The sequence below is a fragment of the Lissotriton helveticus genome, chromosome 10 (genome assembly GCF_964261635.1).
Source record: "Lissotriton helveticus chromosome 10, aLisHel1.1, whole genome shotgun sequence".
Taxonomy (NCBI): domain Eukaryota; kingdom Metazoa; phylum Chordata; class Amphibia; order Caudata; family Salamandridae; genus Lissotriton; species Lissotriton helveticus.
Genome location: NC_136071.1, coordinates 555842098 through 555865523, shown reverse-complemented (window position 1 = coordinate 555865523; position 23426 = coordinate 555842098). Strand labels below are relative to the sequence as shown.

General features: G+C 44.7%; 1 protein-coding gene across 2 annotated transcripts in view; it reads left to right on the top strand.

Moving 5' to 3' along the window:
- Positions 1 to 23426, top strand: part of NUBP1 (NUBP iron-sulfur cluster assembly factor 1, cytosolic) — a 267266-nt gene that overhangs the window by 138003 nt on the left and 105837 nt on the right. For both annotated transcript variants that reach the window (XM_078663098.1, XM_078663099.1), the window contains exons 5-8: positions 410 to 442; positions 15067 to 15157; positions 20656 to 20810; positions 21446 to 21556. In XM_078663098.1, the coding sequence (XP_078519224.1) occupies positions 410 to 442; positions 15067 to 15157; positions 20656 to 20810; positions 21446 to 21556 (390 nt within the window). The remainder of the gene's footprint in view (positions 1 to 409; positions 443 to 15066; positions 15158 to 20655; positions 20811 to 21445; positions 21557 to 23426) is intronic.

Genomic DNA, 23426 nt, shown 5'->3' with positions numbered 1-23426 from the left:
ATTGATAGTCCAATTTGGTCTAGAAAGGACATCACCTGTGGAATCAGTGGCGACCTCTTTTTGTAACTTTCATATTTAGAGCAAGGGATTTAACAAGCTTCTGATCATGAGTAGTACCCTTTGACTTCATCCATGTGGAGCTTGATCTGTAGATGTCTTCAGAGATGTCTCACAGTCATATCTTAGACATTTCACATAGCATTGATTGACTCACTCATTTAAAGAGCAATGTGAAGGCTTTTGACAACTGCTACTGTTTAGCCAACAGACTAATCGCATTAAGACTTTTTTAGTAGCAGAACGCAGCTCTCCCAATGACGCCTTCATAAATAGATATTTTAATTTTTGATAAGTTAAGTAGGAAACTTGTGTAGTCTGATGATAATGTTTTTCTCACTTTGTTTAATAGGTTCATCAGAGTGGCTCTGGATGGTCTCCAGTGGTATGTTGTGCTTTACTTTGGATAACAATGCGTATCTGTGCTACAAGCCTAAAATACTGTATTAGAAATGTTGCAGATTATTGGAGAAAGGGACATACAAGGAATAGAAAGAGGGTGACAGCAAACCATTCATTGAAATTTGCAAGAGTCAACATTACCCATTAAATGATGCATCAGCAAAATGTAACAGGTGGTCATACCCCCATCACACCCCATCCAGTATTAGTCCGGCTTATTGATCTGGCTACCTCAAGATACTCTCTGCCTCTTCCAGTGCATTTCTTTCCCTCAGTTCACATCTATTCTGGACTGTACCATACCCCTCGAATCTGCTGTTGCGAGTCTTCACCCTTTTCATAGTTAAGTGAAGTATTTATGGAGCTATTAAAAGAGATCCATGTGTGTTCAGTACCAAGTGCAACTTGACCCATATGCAAGGGTGTCTTAAACTATGTAATAAAATATTGTTTGCTAGTAGTGGATGATCAGATTGAAAACATCTGTTCCTGTATCCCATCTATCCCCTTGCACAGTCCCAGAGAAGGCTTCACAAACCTTTGTGGAGTTCATATGCAGATCAATTGGTGAACATTGTCTCTGAATATTTAACCGGAATGAGAAGATCTTTGTAGCAGATTGGTGGAAAAGCATGTTTTTTTCTTTTTTCAAGTTGTCTACATTTGGTTTCACATGTAAAGTTTCTCCTTAACCAACGCCATGCTACCTATTGTTCAAATCCATACTAAACCATGACTTTGCAGCTATTTTTTTTTAAACAGATTTTATTGGCATTTAATATCAAGCTGAATCATTTTACATTTTAAAACACATGGATTCTGGACGTGTCCAGAGGCAAAATATCCTATAACCCAGGTCGTGCTCCCTTCTTTCTGCATTTGTTTTCCTGTTGTCCCTCTTGGTGCCTAACTATATACCACTGGATATGCCCCTTCTACCCCCCTTCTTCCCCCCACCCAATGCAATTTATCAAAACACGCTTGTATGAATTTTCATAGAATTTCCAATTCCATACAGAACTTTTTTTTACAGACAGGCAGTCAATACAGTCCTATGGGAGGCAATGGAGTTATTGGTTTACAGGTAAGTACTTGGTGTTGGGAGTTTGGTTTCTGTGGTAAGAACAAGGGTTCCCCCAGTGTCAATGTATGCAGTCTCAAGGCACCCTCAGCGGCACTAGGGTGGCAGAGTGCTGATGCCCAATGTTATCCGATAGAGATTAGGGGGCCTCCAATTGGTGACTGCTCCCGAGCAAGCCACAAGGTACTGAGGTTAAGCACAGGGCAAAGGGGGGTTCAAGTTAGCACCCAAGGTGGCCCAACAGACGGTGTCCCGGCATCCCAACTTACCTCTCCAACCAGTGGTCGCCTCCAGAAGATCTTAGTGCCCAAGCATGCAGTGTATTTTAAAATGGGAGAATCCCCATTGAAGGTCACAGGCCACCTGACGCCAAAGCAGCACCCTGCAGCCCTAGTGCTGCTTTGGGTGCATTTTGGGTGCTAACTTCAACCCCCCCTTTGCCCTGTGCTTAACCTCAGTACCTTGTGGCTTGCTCAGGAGCAGTCACCAACTGGAGGTCCCCTAATCTCTATCGGATAACATTGGGCATCAGCACTCTGCCGCCCTAGTGCCGCTGAGGGTGCCTTGAGACTGCATACATTGACACTGGGGGAACCCTTTTTCTTACCACAGAAACCAAACTCCCAACACCAAGTACTTACCTGTAAACCAATAACTCCATTGCCTCCCATAGGACTGTATTGACTGCTTTTCTGTAAAAAAAAGTTCTGTATGGAGTTGGAAATTCTATGAAAATTCATACAAGCGTGTTTTGATAAATTGCGTTACTTGCCTTTACCCAGGAAATGTCTCAGTGTAGTATCTAGGTATATCACACTGAGTAAGAAAAGTAATCTGAAAAGTACCTTAAAAAGTAATTTCAAAAGTAACTAAAAAGTAATTTCAACTTTTGAACAAGTGACTTACCTGTAACCAATCCAATTGCATTCACTGAAATCAAAATGTATTCAACAGTCGGGGGGGATCCTCCAGAAAGGTGCTGCTGCATTGTCAGGTGACTAGAGGCAGGCCAGGGATCACCAGATCCCAGGTCAGGATTGCTGAGGAGACCTTGTGGTGTTGGGCCACTCGGGCCGTGGGAATCGGGTGCAGAGTGGTGCAGACTCATGGCTTTGGCTGGAACCAGAGTCTGTTGGTGAGCAAATCTGGTGCTCACAGGAGACAAAGTCTGGCTGGGGAAGGCAGGGCAGGTCCTGCGGGTTCTGGGGGGCTGGTGGCTGGATGATACACTGAGATTCCACTGGAGCAGGTTTAGGTCGGGACAGGCCGGTAGGGCTGGGGCCAAGTCAAATGGTGTACTCCTCTTCTTCCTTCAGCACGGCTCTTCGGTCCTTCTTGTTCTCATTTCTTCTTGTCTGGGGAGGCAAGGTTCAGGGTTGTCCCTAAATACTAAATTTAAAGGCGTTTTATGTAGGTAAAGGTTGGGACCAATGGGTCCCTTCATAGGGGTGGGTACACCCCCTATTATGCCACCCTCCAGTGGAAGGTGGGCATAAGCCTCACTCTGGTTAGCTGTCTCCCACCATCTTCAAGATGGTGGGGACTGAGAGTTGTGCTTCACCTCGCCTCCCCCACCTGAGGGGTGGGGTTGGCAAAGGTTGGCACACCTCTCCTCCTATCTTGTTTTTTTCCGCAGAATCTCTCACCAAAAGTGGGATTCAGAACCGTTGGGGACCAGTCGCTGGGAGCAGCAAATGGCTGGGGCAGCTCACAGAGGCGGCAAGCTTTTGAAACTTCCCCTTTGTGGACCCTTCTCATCATGAGGGAGGAGACTTGGCACCTCTGCCCAGGATATGCTTTTCTTCAGGACCCCGGGAGCGGGAGGCTCTTGACCCAGTGGTCCTGAAACATGTCTGGGGGTGACAGCTGGCGAGCAGCCAGTCAGCCAAGCCACTAGAGTCATGTCGTTTTTCAGGGGGCATCTCTAAGATGCCCTCTGAGTGCAATTTTTATTTAACCCCACACTGGCATCAGTGTGGGTTTAACGTGCTGAGAAGTTTGATATCAAACTTCCCAGTTTTCAGTAAAGCCATTATGGTGCCGTGGAGTTCATAAAGACATCTCCCAGACCATATACTCTTTAAGGTTTTGCTGCTCCTACAATGTCTAAGAATGGACTCGGACACTGTAGGGGTACAGGGCTCATGCACCTGTACCCTCACCAAAGGCATAGTGCACCCAGTTAGAGGGATGGCTGACCTATGCCATAGGTAGTGGGTTGTAGGCATGGCACACAGGAATGTGTGCCATGTCGACTCTTCACTATGTTCTGCACCAAAAAACACACAGCCTGCAATGGCAGTGTGTGTGTGTGTGTGTGTGTCAGGGTACAGGGCCTCTAAGGGTGGCACAATATGTGCTGCAGCCCTTTGATGCCTTCCCTGGTCACAGTGCCCTTGGTACCCATGATACCTTTTACAAGGGACTTATATGTGGCCAGATAGTTGCCAATTTGGGTGTGCAACAGTTCAGATTTAGGGAAGGAACATAGGCCCTGGGAACCTGGTTAGCAGGAACCCAGGGCACACTTAGTAAAAGAGAATCAACATCAGGCAAAAAGTGGGGGGCAACCATGCCAAAAGGGGCACTTTCCTACACAACCCTCCCCCTCCCCAAACGAAAGAGGATGAGACTATCCTTTCCCTAGAGAGTCTTAATTGTCTAAGTGGAAGAACCAGGAAAGCCCATCTGCTTTAGCATGGGCAGTCCCAGGTCTATGTTCCACTGTAATGTCCATTCCATGTGGGGAGACGGATCACCTCAAAAGTTGAGGATTTTCACCTTTTAATTGCATTAGCCATTTAAGAGGTCTGTAGTCAGGTTGAACTGTGAAGTGAGTTCCAAACAAATATGGTCTCAACTTTTTCAGGAACCAAACCACAGCAACGACCTCCCTCTCAATGGTACTCCAACGCTGCTCCCTGGGGAGTAACCTCCTGCTTATAAAAGCAACAGCCTGGTCTTGGGCATCATCATTAGTCTGGGATAGGACCACTCCTATCCATAGCTAAGAGGCATCAGTCTGCACAGTGAACTGCTTGGTGTAGTCTGGATCCTTGACAATTGGAGCTGAGCACATTGCCTCCTTCAGGCTGTCAAAAGCCTTTTGACAGCTAACTGTCCAGTTTAACTTTTGGGGCATCTTTTTGGAGGTCAGTTTTGTGAGGGGTTTCACAATGAACCCATACCCTTTCACAAACCTTCTGTAGTACCCAGTCAAGCAAAGGAATGCGCTGACTAGGCTCTGGGTTGTTGGAGCCTCCCAGTCCAGGATAGCCTGGATTCTTGGGTTGTACTTGGCCTCCACCAACAAGGTGGCTCAGGTATACAACTGTGCCCTGCCCGATCTGGCATTTGCATGCCTTAATAGTTAGGCCTGCAGTTTGCAGGGCTTTTAAAACCTTCCACAGGTGGATCAGGTGATCCTGCCAGGTGGAGCTAAAGACAGCAATATCATCAAGATATGCTGCACTAACGGCCTCCAATCCAGCAAGGACTTGATTCACCAACCTTTGGAAGGTGGCAGGGGCATTCTTTAAACAAAAGGGCATAACAGTAAACTGATAATGCCCCTGAGATGTGGAGAATGATGCTGTTTTCTCTTTGGCTCCTGGGACCAACCAATCTGCCAGTAACCTGCAGTTAAGTCAAAGGTACTAAGAAATTTGGCTTCACCCAGTTTGTCGATCAACTCATCAGCTCTTGGTATGGGGTGAGCATCTGTCTGAGTGACAGAGTTGAGACCTCTGTAGTCCACACAAAACCTAATTTCTCTCTTTCCATCCTATGGATGAGGTATGGGTACTAAGACCACTGGGCCGGCCCAGGGGCTCAGAGGGTTCTATAACCCCTAACTCCAGCATCTTGCTGACTTCAGCTTTGATGCTCTCCTTAACTTGATCAGACTATCAATAGATTTTGTTTTTGACAGGTACACTGTCTCCAGTGTCCACATCATGGGTACACCCATGTGTCTGGCCAGTGGTCAAGGAGATGAGCTCTCTCTCTCTCTCTTTCTCTTTCTCTTTCTCTTTCTCTTTCTCTTTCTCTTTCTCTTTCTCTTTCTCTTTCTCTTTCTCTTTCTCTCTCTCTCTCTCTCTCTCTCTCTCTCTCTCTCTCTTTCTCTCTCTCTTTCTCTCTCTCTCTTTCTCTCTCTCTCTTTCTCTCTCTCTCTCTTTCTCTTTCTCTCTTTCTCTCTCTTTTTCTCTCCCCCCCCCTCTGATCCTCATCAGTAACCATAAACATAGTTATGTCAGCCCTGTCATGGAAAAGCTTTCAGTGATTCACATGGATCACCCTTTTGGGGTCTGGATTGTGCCCAGGTCCACCAAGTAGGTGACATGTCAGCCCTGTCATGGAAAAGCTTTCAGTGATTCACATGGATCACCCTTTTGGGGTCTGGATTGTGCCCAGGTCCACCAAGTAGGTGACCTCACTTTTCTTTTCTAAGATGGTGTAAGGGCCACTCCATTAGTCCTGGAGAGCACTTGTGCCACTGGCTCCAAAATCCACACCTTTTGCCCTGGTTAGAATTCCACCACTGCAGCTTTTTGGTCATACTAGTGCTTTTGGAGCTCCTGGCTGGGAAGCTTTTTACATGTAAACTGCCATTCTGGATCTTAGGCCTAGTACATAGTCCACAATATCTTGTTTGGGTTCTTGGAGAGGCTTCTCTCAACCCTCTTTAACAAGACAGAGTGGTCCCCTAACAGGATAGCCAAACAGAAGTTCAAAGGGGGAAAACCCCTACTGTCTTCTTAGACACCCCCTGTAGGCGAAAAGCAAGCATGGCAAGTGGACTTCCCATCTCCTCTTGAGTTTTTCAGGGAGCCCCTTGATCATGCCCTTCAATGCTTTGTTAAACCTTTCAACAAGACCATTTTTCTGCATACCTCAAACACATGTGGAATGAGTGTGGGGTGCAGAACAAGTTTACTACACCCTATCATCCACAGACATGAGGTTTGACCCTCTGTCTGACACCACCTCCTTAGGAAACCCTACCCTGGTGAAGACACCAATGGGGGCCTTGGCCACTGCAGGAGCTGCAGTAATCCTAAGGGGAATTGCTTCAGGATACCTGGGGCCTGATCCACTACCACCAGTACAAATGTGTTTTCTGTGCCTGTGGGAGATGCAAGTGACCCACTATGTCCACACCTACCCTTTCAAATGGAACCCCAACCACTGGTAGTTGAATTAAGGGGGCCTTTGGGTGTCCACCTGTTTTGCCACGGGTGTGACAGGTGACACAGGAGCTGACAAACGTTTTTACCTTCTGGGACATCTAGGGCCAGTAAAAGTGGCTAACTAGCCTTGCCCAAGTCTTGGTCTGGCCAAGGTGCACAGCTAGGGGGATATCACGAGCCAAAGTGAGTAAAAAATCTCTGTACATCTGAAGCACTATCACTCTCCTATTGGCACCAGGGTTGGGGTCTCTGGTCTTAGTATACAGGAGTCCCTGCACAGAATAGGCTCTGTGGGTTCCACTAATATCTCCCTTTTTCTTTGCAGCAGCCTGCTGCCTCCGGCCTTCAAGAGTTGGACAGGTCTGCTGTCCAAGGTACAGCTGTTCTCTTGTTGGCTCCCCTGGGCCTAAGAGCTCAACCTGGCAAGGGTCAAGTTCCATGGGCTCAGTTCCCTCTGGGGCTGCCATGTCCTCTTCCTGAGGAGAGGGGTCCTGAATCTTTTGCTGTCCAGAAGCGGATCCCCCAGTCTTTTACCTTTCCTCTTGAAAGTTTGGGCCATTCTTTCAAGCTTCAAGACTTATTTTTCACCCTGTTTTTGGCTCTGTGCTCTAGTCTTGACACACACATCTCAGCGATGTCCAGCATTGCTACATGGGTTTTTAGTTCTACCTCAGCCCATGCTGAGGTTTCCAGGTCGTTTTCAAGCCGACACGCAGCTGGAAGTTTTCGAGAGTGGCCAGTAGTAACACTGTCAGCATTGGTGACTGGATAAGACTTTCCAATAAGGTGTTGTTCTGGGGAAACCAGTGTGTCTCTCACTATGGTGACACTGGCACCTGTATCCCTCAGAGCTTTTATCCTAGTCCCATCTATCCAGGGGTATTTTGAATACTTCTTTAAGTTGGGAGGCCACACAGCTAAAGTGGCAAACTCAACTTCATCCTCCGTGACAAGAACTGCTTCATTGTGAACCCTGATTTGCTCTGGGCACACTGTTGATCCCACCTGGAGATTGGATATACCAGTACTAACTGGATGAGGACTAGGGGGCTTCTTGTTAGGACAAGTAGTATCTCCAGTTAAGTGTCCCAGCTTCTTACAGTTGAAACACCAGGCCTTCGGGGATCAAAGTTCTTCCATTTGTACCTACCATTAGACTGGGAAGAGTATTGGGACCCACCCCCTTGAGCAGGTTTTTGGGGCCCTTTTGAAACCTCTTGGTTTTTAGCTTTGGGGTTCTCATCGTTGTTTTCCTGGGGAGGTTTGGTAACCCTTTTACTTTGGTCACACTCCAGTGGCTGGTTTTGTTACCCTAGTCTTGACCCAGTAGTCTGTCTTCTTTATCAATTCTTCGGGAGAAATTAGACCTAGGTCTACCAGATGTTGATGCTACTTTTTATTAGTGCAATTACTTAATATATATTCTTTTATAAAAAGATTGTAAAGTCCATTGAAATCATGCACATCATTTCCAGTTAACCATCTATCTAGTGTCTTAACTGAGTTTTCAATGAAGTCAATCCAGGACTGGTTTTGTGAGCCCCTCCTGAATCTAATACTATATTCCTCAGTTGTGATCCCAAAACCCTCAATCAGAGTGTTCGCTATGAGATAATTAGACCCAGCATCTGCCCCTGTAGGAGTCCGGATTCTTTCCCTGCAGTTACCAGTGAACAGTTCACAAAGGAGAGCCCCCAGTCTGACTTCCTCACTTTTCTCATTTCACAAGCTCTCTCACAAGCTGTGCACCATTTGGTGATGTCATTGCCTTCCTCAAATTTGGGGATTTTGAGATCATAAGATTGCTCTCTTCCCTATTTATTAAGTTGCTGCCACCATTGATGGGAGCTAAGCCCATCTCTGCTCTTTCATTTTCTAGAGCCAGGAGTCTGGTCTCTAGATCTAATCTTTTGGTCAACCTCACTAAGAGGTTGGTCACCTCATTGAGGCTGCCCTCAATGGACTCGTAAGCACCTGACCCACCTGTGTCGGATCTGGGTGCCGTGAGTAGTATTCTTGGAGTCAGGGAACAGGGGCCATATTCTCTCTAGGTAGTGAGGGGGGTTGGAAGTTATCCTCATCCCCCTCCATCCTCTTTCCCATCTGAGAGGTATTCACCTTGTTCAGAGTGGTGGTCCTTAGCATACCCTGCCAACAGATCCTGGAGATTTTGTTTGGAGGGATGGGATCCCATGGTAATGTTTTTAAGGGTCCATAGAGACCCTAACTCACTGAATTCCAGGTGGAGGTAAGGGGTGAGGTTGAGCTCCTCAACCATGTTCCCTGTCATTTGTTATGTTTTGACTAACAGTTGGGTTCTTGATAAGAGACATTCTAAAAAAAAAAAACCCTAACCGATCTTACCAATAATTATAGTGAGTTTTTATTTTTCTAAAATTCTAAAGGGACTTAACCAGTGCCCTAACAAGACTTTTAGTAATTTGGGAAAATGTGTCAATTCAAAAAATTCTGAATTCTAATGACAATTTAGGAGTACTGTCGTGTGATCATGCGTTGACCAAGTCAGTCAAACAAATGCAAAGTTGCAGACCCCACCGCTGATCTACCAATGTAGGAAACTGGCTCTGTATATACTATACCAAAGTAAGGTATAGTGTGCACAGAGTCCAGTGGATCCCCACTGGTAGGCAGAGGTAGACGTAGATAATACCTTACTCTCTATTTGTGGAAGTGTTGGCAAGCAGTAAGGCTTTATCAGAGGTTAGTGTTAAGCATTTATTGTACACACTTAGGTAAGAAGTGTTTTCAAACAATCAAAGACTGAACTCTGATTAATTTGTTTTGTGTAAAAATATTATTTAGTTGTATTTTAATTTTTAGACCAAGCCAGGCCTGGTACAGGTAAGTGCAATAGTGCTTTGCAAGAATAATGCAGTTGTATACAGTTTGAATGCAGTTGAATGCAATTGGATGGGTTACAGGTAAATCACTTGTTCATAAACAGTTGAAATTACTTTTCAGTTACTTTTGGAATTACTTTTAAAGTTAATTTTCTGATTACCTTTCTTACTCAGTGTGGCATACCTAGATACCACACTGGGACAGTTCCTGGGTAAAGGTAAGTTATGCAATTTATCAAAACACACTTGTAGGATTTTCATAGAATTTCCATCTCCACTCTTAGAACTTGTTTTTAGAGAAAAGCAGCCAGTGCAATCCTATGGGAGAACATTGAGTTATCAGTTTACAGGTAGGTACTTGGTTTTGGGAGTTGGGTTTCTGGTGTTAGAACAAGGGTTCCCCCAGTGTCAAGGAAGCACTCTCAAAGCACCTTCAGCAGCACTAGGGTGGCTTGGTGCAGAGTGCTGGGGAACAATGTTATCCAATGGGGGGTGGGGGGCCTCCGGTTGGTGACTGCTCATGTGCAGGCCACAAGGTTGAAGGAATAATGCTCCTGAGGCTAAGCACAGGGCAAAGAGGGGGTTCAAGTTATCACCCAAGGTGCAGGGCGCTGTTTTGGCGTTGGATGCCCTGTGACTTTCAATGGGGAATCTCAAGTTTGAACAAACACTGTAGGCACGGGCACAAAGATCTTCTGGAGGCGACCTCCGGTCACATATCTATCTATATCTGAAGGCAATCTGTCCATCCTTCCGCTCAACCTCAAATATCTATCGTTAGATGGCGGCAAACTATCTTGAGACACAACCGACGCAGCCCTTGAATGACTTCAAGGCAACAACCAGATCCCTAAATCTCCAGCAGCGTCAACCCCAAAGTGATTACCGACAGTTTAATCTCTTTCGAGGATTATCCAGGGGTTCTCTTTAGTCAGCGCCAATCTTACCAACTGCAGACGCAACAACCTCAGAGCCTTTTGGTCTGCCAGTACAGGGGTAGGGCCAGGGAAAAGGTCATGGATGCCTCCAGCAAGTTTTCTCCTCCTTTTCATCCTCCTCTCCAGCTCCCCCAGAACAGCAGTCCTTATTCTCTTCCACAGTCCCGCAAAGGGCTGTGGGAGGATGAGTGGCCTCCTTTCTGCTGGCCTGGAAGGCCATTACTTTAGATCAGTGGGTCCTCCAAATAGTAGAAAGAGGCTTCACCATTCCCTTCCTTCAGGCTTCACCCCACACCACATCCTACCCGAGTTCTCTTCTCCCACTGTGGACCACTTCATCATACTGCAGCAGGAGGTGGCAGTAGGATTACAAAAAGTAGCCTTGGAGTTAGTGCCGGAGCAAGAAAACGGTTAAGGATGCTGCTTCAGCTACTCCCTTAGCCCAAGATGGATGGCTGTCTGCGTCCTATCTTGGACCTCCGGGAGGTGAATTTCTTCTTCTGATAGGAACGTGGTACTGGAGTTGGATGTTGGAGACTGGGTGGTGTCCCTCGACCAGCAGGATGTGTACTTCCATATCCCCATCCTGCAGTTGTGTCTGAGGTATTTGCTCTTTATAGTGGGTTCTACACTCTACCAGTTTCTTGTACTCCCATTTGGTTTGGCATCAGTGCTTCGAGTCTTCACCAAGGTGATGGCAGTGGTGGCGGCCCATTTCAGAAAGTTGGGAATCCCAATCTTCCTTTACTTGGACGACTGACTGATCGAAGCTAGGTTGCATGAGATGGTCATTTGCCATCTACAGTGAACAGTCTTGCTTTGTTCGACCTTAGTTTTTTGATCATCAAGCCCAAGTCTCCCCATAGCCCTCCCAATAGCTCCAGTTCATAGGGTCAGTTCTGGATACCATCTTTCTGCGCGCCTTTCCCCCACCTCAAAGGATTGTTGACATATAGGCGATGGTCCCATCCTTTCCACAAGGTGCCCAAGTTCCAGTCCTGTAGGTCCTGAGATTCCCTGGTCTGATGGCTTGCTGCATTCTTCTAGTCTTGCACGTACGTTGTTATATGAGGGATCTGAAGTGGTGCTTCTGCAGGCGATGCCTACAATACGAGAGAGACTGTTGCACTCTATTGTGATTTTTCCCCCAGCACTGCAGCAGAAGTGTTTTGGTGGGGGAACAAGACTAACCTCACCTGTGAGAGGGCCTTTACTGCTCCCCATATGTGACTATGGGTGGTAGTGATGAATCCCTCCTTCTTAGGGTGTGGAGTTCATCTGCAGGATCTGGAGATCAGAGGCCTCTGGTCTCCAGGAGAGCACAATTTTCATATCAACCTGTTGGAAATGGAGGGCGATTTGGCTGGCGCTTAAGTTCTTTCCCCCTCCATCTAAGATCAGTCTGTCTAGATCTTGACAGACAGTTTGTCTGTAATGCGGTATGTGAACAAGCAAGTGGGAGTATGGTCTTGCCTCCTTTGGTTGGAAGCTGACAGTGATCTTATTAAAGTATACATAAAATTGAAGGATGGAATGCTTGAATTAATTTTAGCCACTCGTAACTACTTGGAGCCGCAACCCACTCCATCGTTATTTTGCATCCCATGTCACCTCAGTTTAGATCCAGTGATATGAAAATCCGTCTTGACCCTGGTCCAGTGGGAACAGTCTAGCCTGAACTGCCAGGTCAGGTCATCCCTGAACCGGACCACAAGCAACCCAGGTCCAGGTTCACCCTTTAGTTTTCGGAGTGGATCTGCTGTCTGCTACTTGTCTGGAGACATGGACTGGACTCTGCTAGTGGTGTATACTTGAGTGAGTCCTGTCCCTAAATTCCTGGGAGCCTTAGTAGTGACCAATGGTAACTACTCCAGAAAGTCTGAAATGTTGTAACTTAAAACATTTTTGGACTTTAAAGACCTGTATAGTATCAAGGGGACAACATGGCAAAGGTGCCAGCTTCAAGAGGACTTCATCAGGCATAGCTTATAAGTCTGTACCGTTAGAGAAGTTTGAGCTGCATAAAAGAGGCTAAGTCCAAAGGTAGACATCTTGAGTGGGCAAAGATATCAAAAATATGTGCCTGACAAGAGGACTTTGTTGGCAATGAATTTTTAAATTTCCTGCTGAAACCAACAGTTTCACTGAGACTTTGTACAAGTGGCTTTTCGCCTTTTAGATACCAATGCCGAATACAGTGTACAGCCATGCACTGTTGGAGGATTTTGTCTTTCATAAAGATGGCTATGTTCAAAGGTAAAAACTTGGACCGAAGCGACCCGCTTGGGGTAACTGACCTCTGGTCCACCGTGGTCAGTCTGAAATTGTGCCTCAGTCAACCATGAACAATGGCATTTTATTGGCACTTTATTTTCTCCTGGCACTTTTTGCTCTAAAACTTTCAAAATTCATAGCTCTGATTCCTCTTTCTGGATTTTGTTAGTTTTGGTGGGGTTTTTTCTTATTACATTTGTCTCTACTTAAGAAATTAGTTTTGGGATTTTTTGGTGGTGTTTTGTCTTTTTAATTGTTTTGGTACTGCTTAATACTTTACACACTTTTCCTTATGTTAAGCTCTGTATTATAGCTTGCAGAGGTTGAGCCTAGGTTTATTTATTCAACTGTATTGGACCTAACAGGATTTGAGACTTATTACTTAAAAGGGAATCTCATCCTCCCCAAATAAAAACCCATTTTCATACACAGTTGCTATAAAGAGTGGTATATTATCTGGCTCACATGTGCAACCCCACCAAGCTATCCCATGTCACTCTTTCAAAATGGGATCACACATATTCATGTGTAGGGCATTTTGCATGCATGGTTTGTCAGTGAGATTTTACAAGTGGCGTGTCTGCAGTGTTTACCAACACTCACCCTAATAAAAATAGATGGGCATACACTCACCCTGATAAAAATAGATCGGCATAGTTTTATTCAGAGTAATGTACTCATAATTATGGATTATCTTAAAAAATAATGGGGTTGCCCTGTGCCACTCAGAACCTGGGTATATACTGTTATAGACTACAATGCGTTCTGTTGGGTATCACAATTTCTTTGCATGACAAAATGGTGTTAAAATTTCACAACAATGTTTGAGCATCAATGTATGGTCGGCAGTGAGCTGAAGGTTTCTGGGCCTACATTGACCACTATTCAACATCCCCACAGAACAATTATTGAAATAGACAACACACAACAATAACCATAATTATTAAGTATATTCAAAGTTATATATCCAAATAATACAAACAAAGGTCTTCATCTGCGGCTGTCTCGAACCCAGAAATAATAAACAATGTGACTTAGTGATAAGGTGACACAACGTGCAAAAGTGCTTAGCACAACACAATACAAACAAAAAATTATATACATGAAACAAAGAAATGCCTGTCCTTTTCATGTCAAATAGTTCAACAAACACCATATCTCTATATTAGTCTTCTTTAGGATGGTTGACAAAGAGCATGGAACAATAAAGTTGCTGTTTGTTTCGACCCCGCGTGTATGTGTCAGGAGATAGACATCATGGTGGGTCTTCCTCAGGACTAGTGAGTTGAGAACAGCCTAAATGCAAGGAGATTTTTGGGGAACGGAACTCCTCCAGCCCTGGATGGAGCACACACAGAGGATCAGCAAGTATCATCATAATAGTGTTTTGCCACAAAGCAATAATGATCATGCTTTTCACAGTGTGTGTGGGGTGAAGGTAGTATACATCGATGGATCGTTGGGGTTGTACTTGTTTTAGACTCTCCATATAACTTTCCTAACAACACCCTTAATAAACACAACTAAGATATTATTTCTTATGTTATGAATGAAACCTACATGACTGCATTTTCTCAGTGGTTGACATAAACCCAATTTTACCATAACCTAATGAAAAAAGACCTGTTCACTTGAAGCCTCCTAGGTAATAAGTGTAAGGGGGTATTATGTTCACTTGTTGTCTTTTGTCAGCGCAGGACCATAAAGGTTTGGGTTTCATCAAATCCTGAAAGCTTCTACCTACCTTTTAAGGATGTCCATTTTAGCCAATGCACACAAGGGGCATTCATGAATCAATCTTTGACTTCCTCCTTACCCCATTCTAAATAAACTGAGATTATAACACATCAAGAGTGTCTTTAGTCTATTCCTTTATTAGCTACACAGGCAAGGAAGCAAGACTAGTAGAAAGCATGGCTAAATCTGGAGTCTACGGCTTTAAAGAAGGCACATAAAAAGTAAATTAGATGGGGCCGCCTTTCCTTGTGCCCTTATTAGTTACATTAGTACTTGTTAAGCATATAACTAAGCACTGGCATATAAGGATATTTAGTGGAGGGAAGGAGAAAGGAAAACGGGGCAGAGTGTATAAATGTAGAATGTCTGCATAAGTTGAGGGGACAGCTTGTACACGGGGACATTATTGTGACATCACTTTTGTAACTTAGGCACTCTTGTGTTAAATGTGGGTTTAACAAACTGTAGTACATGCCTTCCGTGCTTGTTTATTCCTGAGTTTATACATTTCTTTCTTCTCTTTATAGTACGTTGAAGATAATTTAGGTGTGATGTCTGTTGGTTTCCTGTTGGGCAGTCCAGATGATGCTGTTATTTGGAGGGGGCCGAAGAAAAATGGTGTGTTCTTTTTCATTTTTCTGACAACTGCACCACTAAAGAAATCAGATGCTGTTTAATGCATGCTGTTTTTTAAATATATGTATATATATATATCAGCTAACTGTTCCTTAAAGTACCAGTTCTACATTGGTACATGCAGAAGAGGGATCTTTGTGTAGCCAATCAAAATTGACAATGCACGTTTCAGGAAGGAGGAAACCGAGAAATGTAAATAAATAAATATATATATATATATTCCTTTTTTTAATTTCATATCCCACTAAGCTAACTGTTCCCTCAAGCACCAGTTCTACGTTGGTACATGTAGAACTGTATATATATTAACTTTTTTTGCACTGTCACTTTGAAAATGGTGATCTGAATTTCTTACGCTGTCATGTGATCAAGGCAGGCAACTGCTGAAACGCGTAATTTCGAGGCTGTTTGAGCGGTAAATAAACAAAATTGCAACTACTTGGGTCCACTCTCGTTTGATGGCGAAATGAAGTGACGGAGCGAAAACGTGGCCACTTCGCTGGCCTTGTGGTTTTCGTAGAGCACAAAATGTATACTCCAGTGAGTCCATCCTGAAATACATGAAATCAAGTTCACTTTAAAACCCCAGTGGGATGATGTACAGTCCTGTTAAAAACATGTGGCATTCTTTTTTTTAAATTTTTTTTTTAAAACCTTTATTGAAAGACACGTAGAAGTACAAGCGCAGGCCTACAACCACAGGGGCCGGCCGCAAAAGCAGGAGAGTCAAAAAAAGGGCAACATCAATGCGTACAATAGAATGAATACAGGATAGACGTGAAATAAAGACGTTAAACAGTCAGCGCCAGGATAAGAAAGGTTTCATTTTACATTTTATAGAGGAGGCAGCAACCATATCTACCGGGCGTCACGCAACATATACAGAAAAAGAGGGGGGGGGCGGGAGGGAGACAGCCCCCCACGCAATCAAATAACCCTAGTAGGGCGAAGCCCAAAGACATCCCACGCCCAGCAAAGGTTCAAAAATAAAGGACAAATGTCAGCAAACAAATAACGTGGACGCCACATGTACAGCCCTCCCGCCCCGGAAAAGGAGAAAGTGCGGACACGTACGAAACAAAGGAGTGAAAACAAAGGGACATAGCCCACCCCCTGAAAAAAAGCAAAAAGGGACCATAGAATAAAACAAACTAAAATAACAAACACCCCCCCCACCCTACATCACTGTAATGGCTACGGCCTACCCCACTAAACAGCGTGCCTGTCGCCCAGAGTCACCCGAAATATAGAAGAAAGAGAAAGGGAATAATAACAAAGAAAGAGAAAGAAGAAAGAGAGAGAAGGAGAGGAAAAAGAAGGACAGGAGAGGAGAGGAGCCAGCGATCGGAACATGGAATGCTACCCCACCCGCAACAACGGATCACCAATCGAGGTCGAAAAGGACATTGAAAAAAGCCCACACAAGGATGAAAAACAAGAACTAACCAAAATAATGAGGCCTGGAGATGCCATTTAAAAGGGTCCCACAGGTACTCCGGCACAATCACCCCTGTCCACTTTTATGAAGAGTCGAGCTTCCAGACCCCGCCACGGCCGAAAAGCAGAATGATACAGTGGGTCCATACCAGTCCAGGAAGGCCAGTGGGATCTCCGCAAAACACCGTCCCGGCCAACAAGAAGCAACCAGGAGAACTCGGCAGCAGTCAGAATGCAAAAGTACCTCAACGATCCACGTGGCCAAGCACAATATCTGGGCTGTCCAGCACGAAGCAGAGAAATCAGGATGTAGGAAACACTGCAGCATCGGCACCGGGTCCACATGATCCCATAGAATCAAACACCCAGCTGGAGATCCCAGCACAGCAGCCGGAGAAGTTTCAACCATTACAATTCGGGAAGACGACACCGCGTCACAAAATGGCGGAGCAGCCATGGCGGAGATCCGCGACTCCAAGTCTCGGCATTTCAAGGACAGGTCGATCCCCAGAGCAGCCAGGGCAGACAAGACAGCACTCCGAGTAGGGGCCGCCCGAATCAAACGAGGGCTGGAGAGAACAAATGCAGCAACTTCCCTGTCTCCAGGAGAAAGACTCTCCGAGGGGCCATCCGCCATCTTAAGCACAGCGCCCGCCGCCATCATCGTGGGCGCCTCCAAGTCCACCAGGAGCACCGGCGGCCCCAGGGCACACAACCGATCCGCGGCGGATGGCGCTCGGCGGAGAAAGGAGAGTCACCAGAAGAACGGGCGTGCTCCCCACAACACTCTGGGGGGAGCCCAGCACCGGACCCCGGACGGGACAAGCAACAGGAGTGGGCTACCCACTTGAGGGGTGCCGGACAGCGCGGCTTCTCTTCTTCGGGCCGGCAGGCAATCGGACATACGGGGTGGCCCACCCGCGGGGGTGGGTCCGCTCCAGGGCTTCCGGCCCGCGGCTCTCAGGCTCCCAGCATCGGGTCTCTCCACCGGTTCCGGACCGCCGGTACTCCGAACATCTCCGGGCAAGCACAGCACTCGAGGCCCCGGCGTCAGGGCCGGGAAGGCCAGCAAGGCAACAAGGGCAGAACGCCGAAATGACTGCACGCCAGAGCCCCGGACAAGGATGGTAAGTGAAGGCTCTTCCTTGGTGACCAAATTCGGAACACCCGGAACAGGATGAAATACAGGATAGGTGGCGGGGAGGAAGAAATCACGGAGCGAGGCGGTTATGCGACTGTTCCGATCGCCATCTTGGCTCCTCCCCTCACATGTGGCATTCTTAATCCTCCGTGATAGGACTACCTCCCTTTGCGATGACACCCAATGGCTTCACCTCAGGAACGCTGCGCTTGCAGCGGAGCTTCGTCCGCGACCGGAGCCGGCCGCTAAAATACAGTCAAAAAAGGTGCCCCTTATGGAAGAGCCACAACATAGATTTATTTTCATATTCCGGACATATTGTAGGGAATAGCAAACCTAACATTGTGGGTAAGATGAATGTATTGGAGCTAAGTTTTCTACTCAAGTCCCTCTGTCTGAGTTATTGCTTTTCCCCTCTACTGAGAAAGCCAATCAAGTGCTGTAAGGAGTTTTTAAACCTTCTTATGAAGGAATAGCTAGAAATCAGAATTATCATTGAATATTCATATTAATAAAATACAGATGGGAAGCTTTGGTTACCCACAACTTAAAAAATATCCCATTGCTATTACATTGTTGGGCATATCCTCAGTAATGACTGATCACTCCTGCTTGAAGTCCTCTGCAATGCAGATTGGAGAAACAGGCTCTTGCTCCCATATCCTGTATTTTTTATGAAGTAGGACAGGGGCACCAATGGGGATCCGCTTTCTATTTGCAACATAATACTTGGAAAGAGTGTTTCTATGAAAGAAACAGAACATTGTTTTGGAAAACATGGAGTCACATGGGTGGCTAAATCTGGACACAAATAAAGCAAACAAAGAGGCCACACCGTTACCTCCTCAAAAGAACCATGAATGATGCATCAGGTGGTGCAGTGTACATCACACTGATCTGCCTTTAGTCTTAAGTGGGACGAGAATCCTCGGTGTGTTATCCCAGTCACAGTTGGAGGCCCATAGACTGCGTGGCCCCCCGGATGCCAATCTGCAGGGAAAAACATACAATATTCTCTGCACCACTGGTATGTTGTGACCCCCCGCCCCTATTCAGGAAAGTGGTGGGGGTATTCATTTCTCACCGCTATCTTAAAGTTCTGAACTTGACAGATTGGTTTCCTACCAAGTTCTCGATGCTTATTCAGGCATGTCTTGAGGTGAATTGTGAAACAGTATAGTAGGAACCGCTGCACTCCCAAATTATAATGTAATGTAGATCAAAAGGTCAGAAAATAGCGATTTTATAGGTGCTTCGGGAGATCACCTTCTGGTTCAAAAAAGGTGCAACATAGTATCAAGACATAGTGAGCCTTACGGGAGGTAAGGACTATCCCTGGGCACTCTTAATGCACCACAGTGCGTAAATAAGTAGTTCAGATGTATGTTGAAGAATTATCAATAGGTTGTTTATTAGTGTACTCCAAATGGTGATCAAAACAGTCTCATCTTAGCATATTTCTTCATATGTTAATAACGTTTTGATGCAAATGATGTCTTATTAATCAAGTATGTATTTCAATTCATAGTTCCATGACAAGTTAAAGCCCCGATGCATTTCGTGCTAAACAGCACTTCTTCAGGGGGAATGAGTCCGGCATGGAAGTGAATAACTCGCGGTATCAAGGGTGATGGGTCCGGTCTGCTCGTGCGGCAACCCGGAAGACCACTTCGAAGGAGTGTCCTGAATGATGTCATATTTGCTGTCAGCCTCTTTCAAGTCCAAGATAATCATTCACAGAGTGATATATATTGTGCTTATGACTCACCTAGAAAAAGTTTACATTCTTTTTGATCCTTTCTTTTGCCTATCTGAATGATGAGAATGAGCTTTGTTTATGTTCACCCATTAAAGACACTTCTCCAGAATAGCACCTTGATTTGGTTGGCGACAGTTTGATAATAAATACTTCTTGTCACATTGATATAATAACCTAGAAGGTAGAAATATTGTGTCCGTTAGTTTGAAGGATGGAGGCTTTCATTGGGAAAAAATGTATACTAAGAACAGTTTCTTCTTTCATTATGCCCCTTCTGTGGAAGCGACCAGCATCAAGGGATAAAATTCTTTCTTGGCATGTGAAATTCTGATATTCAGATGGTTTGTATTTGCATCAAAAGGAGCATGAGGAATGAGGCCTCTCTTATGTCAAAAATATGCACTTATCCTGCTAAGGCGAAAACAGGAAAGAGAAGGCAGAATAATTCAGAATGGTTTTACTGGCAGGCATGAGCCCGTTTATGTGTGAGGAGATCTCTGCCTCAAGAGTTCTCCAAATCCATAAATCCCACTCAAGGAATGGGAACATAGATTTTCCACGGCATGGGTTCGCCTTGAGAGTTGTGAACCTACAAAAACGTAAACATTTGTCAGCTTCGCAAAGATTTTCCATTCTCCCTTCCATCCTGCAGATGGTTGGCTTTTTATTCCAGTCAATGACTGACATAAATCCCTGTGCAGGATGGGTAGAGAATGGATTACTCACATATATGGTTGGAGTTTAAGGCGGAGAAAACTGTTCTGTTCCAATTTGTTCTAGGCTATGGAGAATTCGGCATTGTGGGAATAGGGTCCTGCTTGGAATGTTACATTACCACAGTATTGAGCAGGGAATGTTTGTGAACTCTAGAAATCAGCAAATAACACTCACACATAAGTGTAGATTTACTACTTTCTATGTGAATTCAACTGATTGTGATGACAACCAGTGCAGCAGCAAATTAAAAATAATTAATAGTGGAGAGCCGATAGGGAGTGGAGGCAGAGCAGTTTCTGAATTGATAAGTTTGTTACTAGACTGACTGTATTCATATTCGTTATCATTCTTTATTCATCTATCAATGCTTTTCAGAAAATTTAATTTTGGAAAAAACACTGTAGTTGAATTGATTTTATATTTTAGGTATGATCAAACAATTTTTGCGAGATGTGGACTGGGGAGACCTTGACTATCTTATTGTAGATACACCACCTGGAACCTCCGATGAGCACCTTTCTGTAGTACAGTATCTGAGCGCCGCTCATATAGATGGGGCTGTGATAATAACCACTCCACAGGTACAGTATAGATTGAAATAAAATTATATGTGGGTGACAGTGATGTAACTTTTTAGCATGTGAAATGCTAATTTGGATTGCACCTGTTTAAATAGAACTAGATTCCCTATCTCTAAAGGCAAGGAACTAGACAAGACATTAGTCCTTGATCTTGAGCAGTATTTAGGCATATAGTGAAGTCCACTTGCTACTCGTATTGATTATGTTAGGCAGGTGATTGATGATAGTAATACGTAGTCCTCTTCTCCAGCCCATATTGTTTTCCAGTGTTTATGAGAAGAAAAAAATTATTGTATTCTTAAGTCAAATTTTCAAGCCTTGAGCCTCTGTTTCATCATAGTTTGGCCCTTTATGAAACACAGTTGAATAAAACGGTTTTTAATGACTGTTATGCTTTGTATTGATAAGAGTTTGTCTTTACAACTCATTCATTTTTATAGTGGTAGAAAAATGAACTGCAACAAACAGTAGACAGGAGAGTTGTGGCACTGTTTTTTCTTTTATCTTGTAAATCCATTTTTTAAACCTTTGGGATGACATATTTGGGTTTTGAGATTCATACTAGCAAATTTATATTTTGGAAATTTTAATTTCAATCAATCTTTATCTTTAACAATGTTACATTACCTTAACAGGAAGTATCACTCCAGGATGTCCGTAAAGAAATTAACTTCTGCCGTAAAGTGAAATTACCCATTATTGGTGTAGTAGAAAATATGAGTGGTTTTATCTGTCCAAAGTGTAAGGTAAGAAAATGTCTTTCTTATCAATCTTTTGAAGATTTGTTGTAAGATAGTGGTGCATCTTAAAAACAGCCCAGTAACCACATGAGAGGATGTTCACTCAACCGTTAATAAGTTCCTTCCTATAGTAGTTAAAGTTCCTTCTAAAATTGGTTTCTCCAGTCACCTACCAGCCTTTAGCCGCTTTATCGGAAGTAATGCATAGGATTTGAAGGATTGTATTGACTACACTTAGTGCTAAATTGGGAAATCAGATTTGGATGGCTCCTTATGCTGCTCATTTCCGCCACAAATGTGTAGTTTAATTTAGTGTAAGCATAGTTGGTGTCAGATGTAGATAATAATCTGCCTATGATCAGGATAAATAGCAGAATGTGCAAGTGTATGTGTGTATATATTAATATATGAAAGGGTATGATAAATATGCAAAATAAAAAGCAGAGAACTCTGATTCTCCAGTATTAGGGTGTCTTTCATAGATTCACATGCTTGAATATTCCCCGTCGTCGGAGTGGGAGTCCCACAGTAAATAAAATAGCTATAATATACTTATATATCTATATATATATATATGCATAACCTGCCTACACATATTTCTACATAGGAATGCATGGGAAAGGAAAAAACCATATGCAGTCTATCCCTGTCATTATGTTGGTCCAAACTGCAGCCAATCAGGCGACAGCAACCCTCTAGAACCTTCTCCTCAGGGCTCAGCACCTCAGATTTTCTACCGCACGTCGTGTGTAAGGGAGTCTCCCTGAGCTCTGCTCAGTTTTCTCTTCTCTTCAGGTTTTTCCTGGTTCTTCAACATGTCTACAAGTAAGAAGTCTCTTTTCAGGGCTTGTTTTTCCTGTGGAAAGCTAAGACTTTTTTCAGAGGACCCACACAGTAAGTGTATTTACTGTCTTTACCCGGACCATGAGGTGGGGAGCTGTAAGTTCTGTAGAACATTCTCCACAAAGACTTTAAAAGACAGGGAAGGCCGTTTACTCCTCTGGCTCCAGAGACTTAAGGATAAAGATAATGTACTTTCTGATGCTGAAAGTCTTATTTCTGGCCATTCCCAAGCAGCCTCCAAACGTGGTAGTGTGCAGGAGTTTCCTTCTCCATTTTTAAAAAAAGAAGATGTTGTCTCTTTCCTTGGCCCCTGCGGTGTCTTCACCACTTCCTACCACTTCTGGTCCCACGAGACCTGGCTCTCAGGCTCCTGCTGCATCTTCCTCAGGTTTTCCTGTGAAGAAAACTGTTTTTCCGTCGACGACGGTGTCGTCTACAGTTCCATCGACGGGATTGGCTGTCTCTGGTTCAAAATCGACGACGACGGTCACGACGACGCTTGCTTCTGGATCGTCTACAGCCCTTTCGTCTATGTCATCGTCGTCGATGAAGGTAATTCTCAGTTCTAAGACTTTCGTCGATTATTCCAATTTCATCGTCGACGAAGAAACCACCGCCGTCGACAGTTCGTTCATCGTCGACGAAGGGTGTTAAGATGTTGGTTTCGTCGACGCCTTCGACGACGAGTGTTCCGTCGACGAGTGTTCCGTCGACTAGTGTTCCATCGACGACTGTTCCGTCGACGAAGAAGATGAAGACGAAGGTCCCGTCTACGTCGACGAAGGTTCCGTCGTCGGCACCATTGCCGTCGACGACGTCACCATCGACAACAGCCTCGTCGACGGCAGTTTCGTCAACGAAAACTGAAAAGACCGCAGCATCGTCTATGCTGCAGACAGCACCGTCGACGGAAGGATTGCCATAGACGAGGGAATCTCAAAATGTAGAAAAGATAGTACCATCTACATTTGCCTCTCTACCTTTATTGCCACTATCTTCCAGCAGTTTGGCCAATGTTGACACTCTTCAAAAA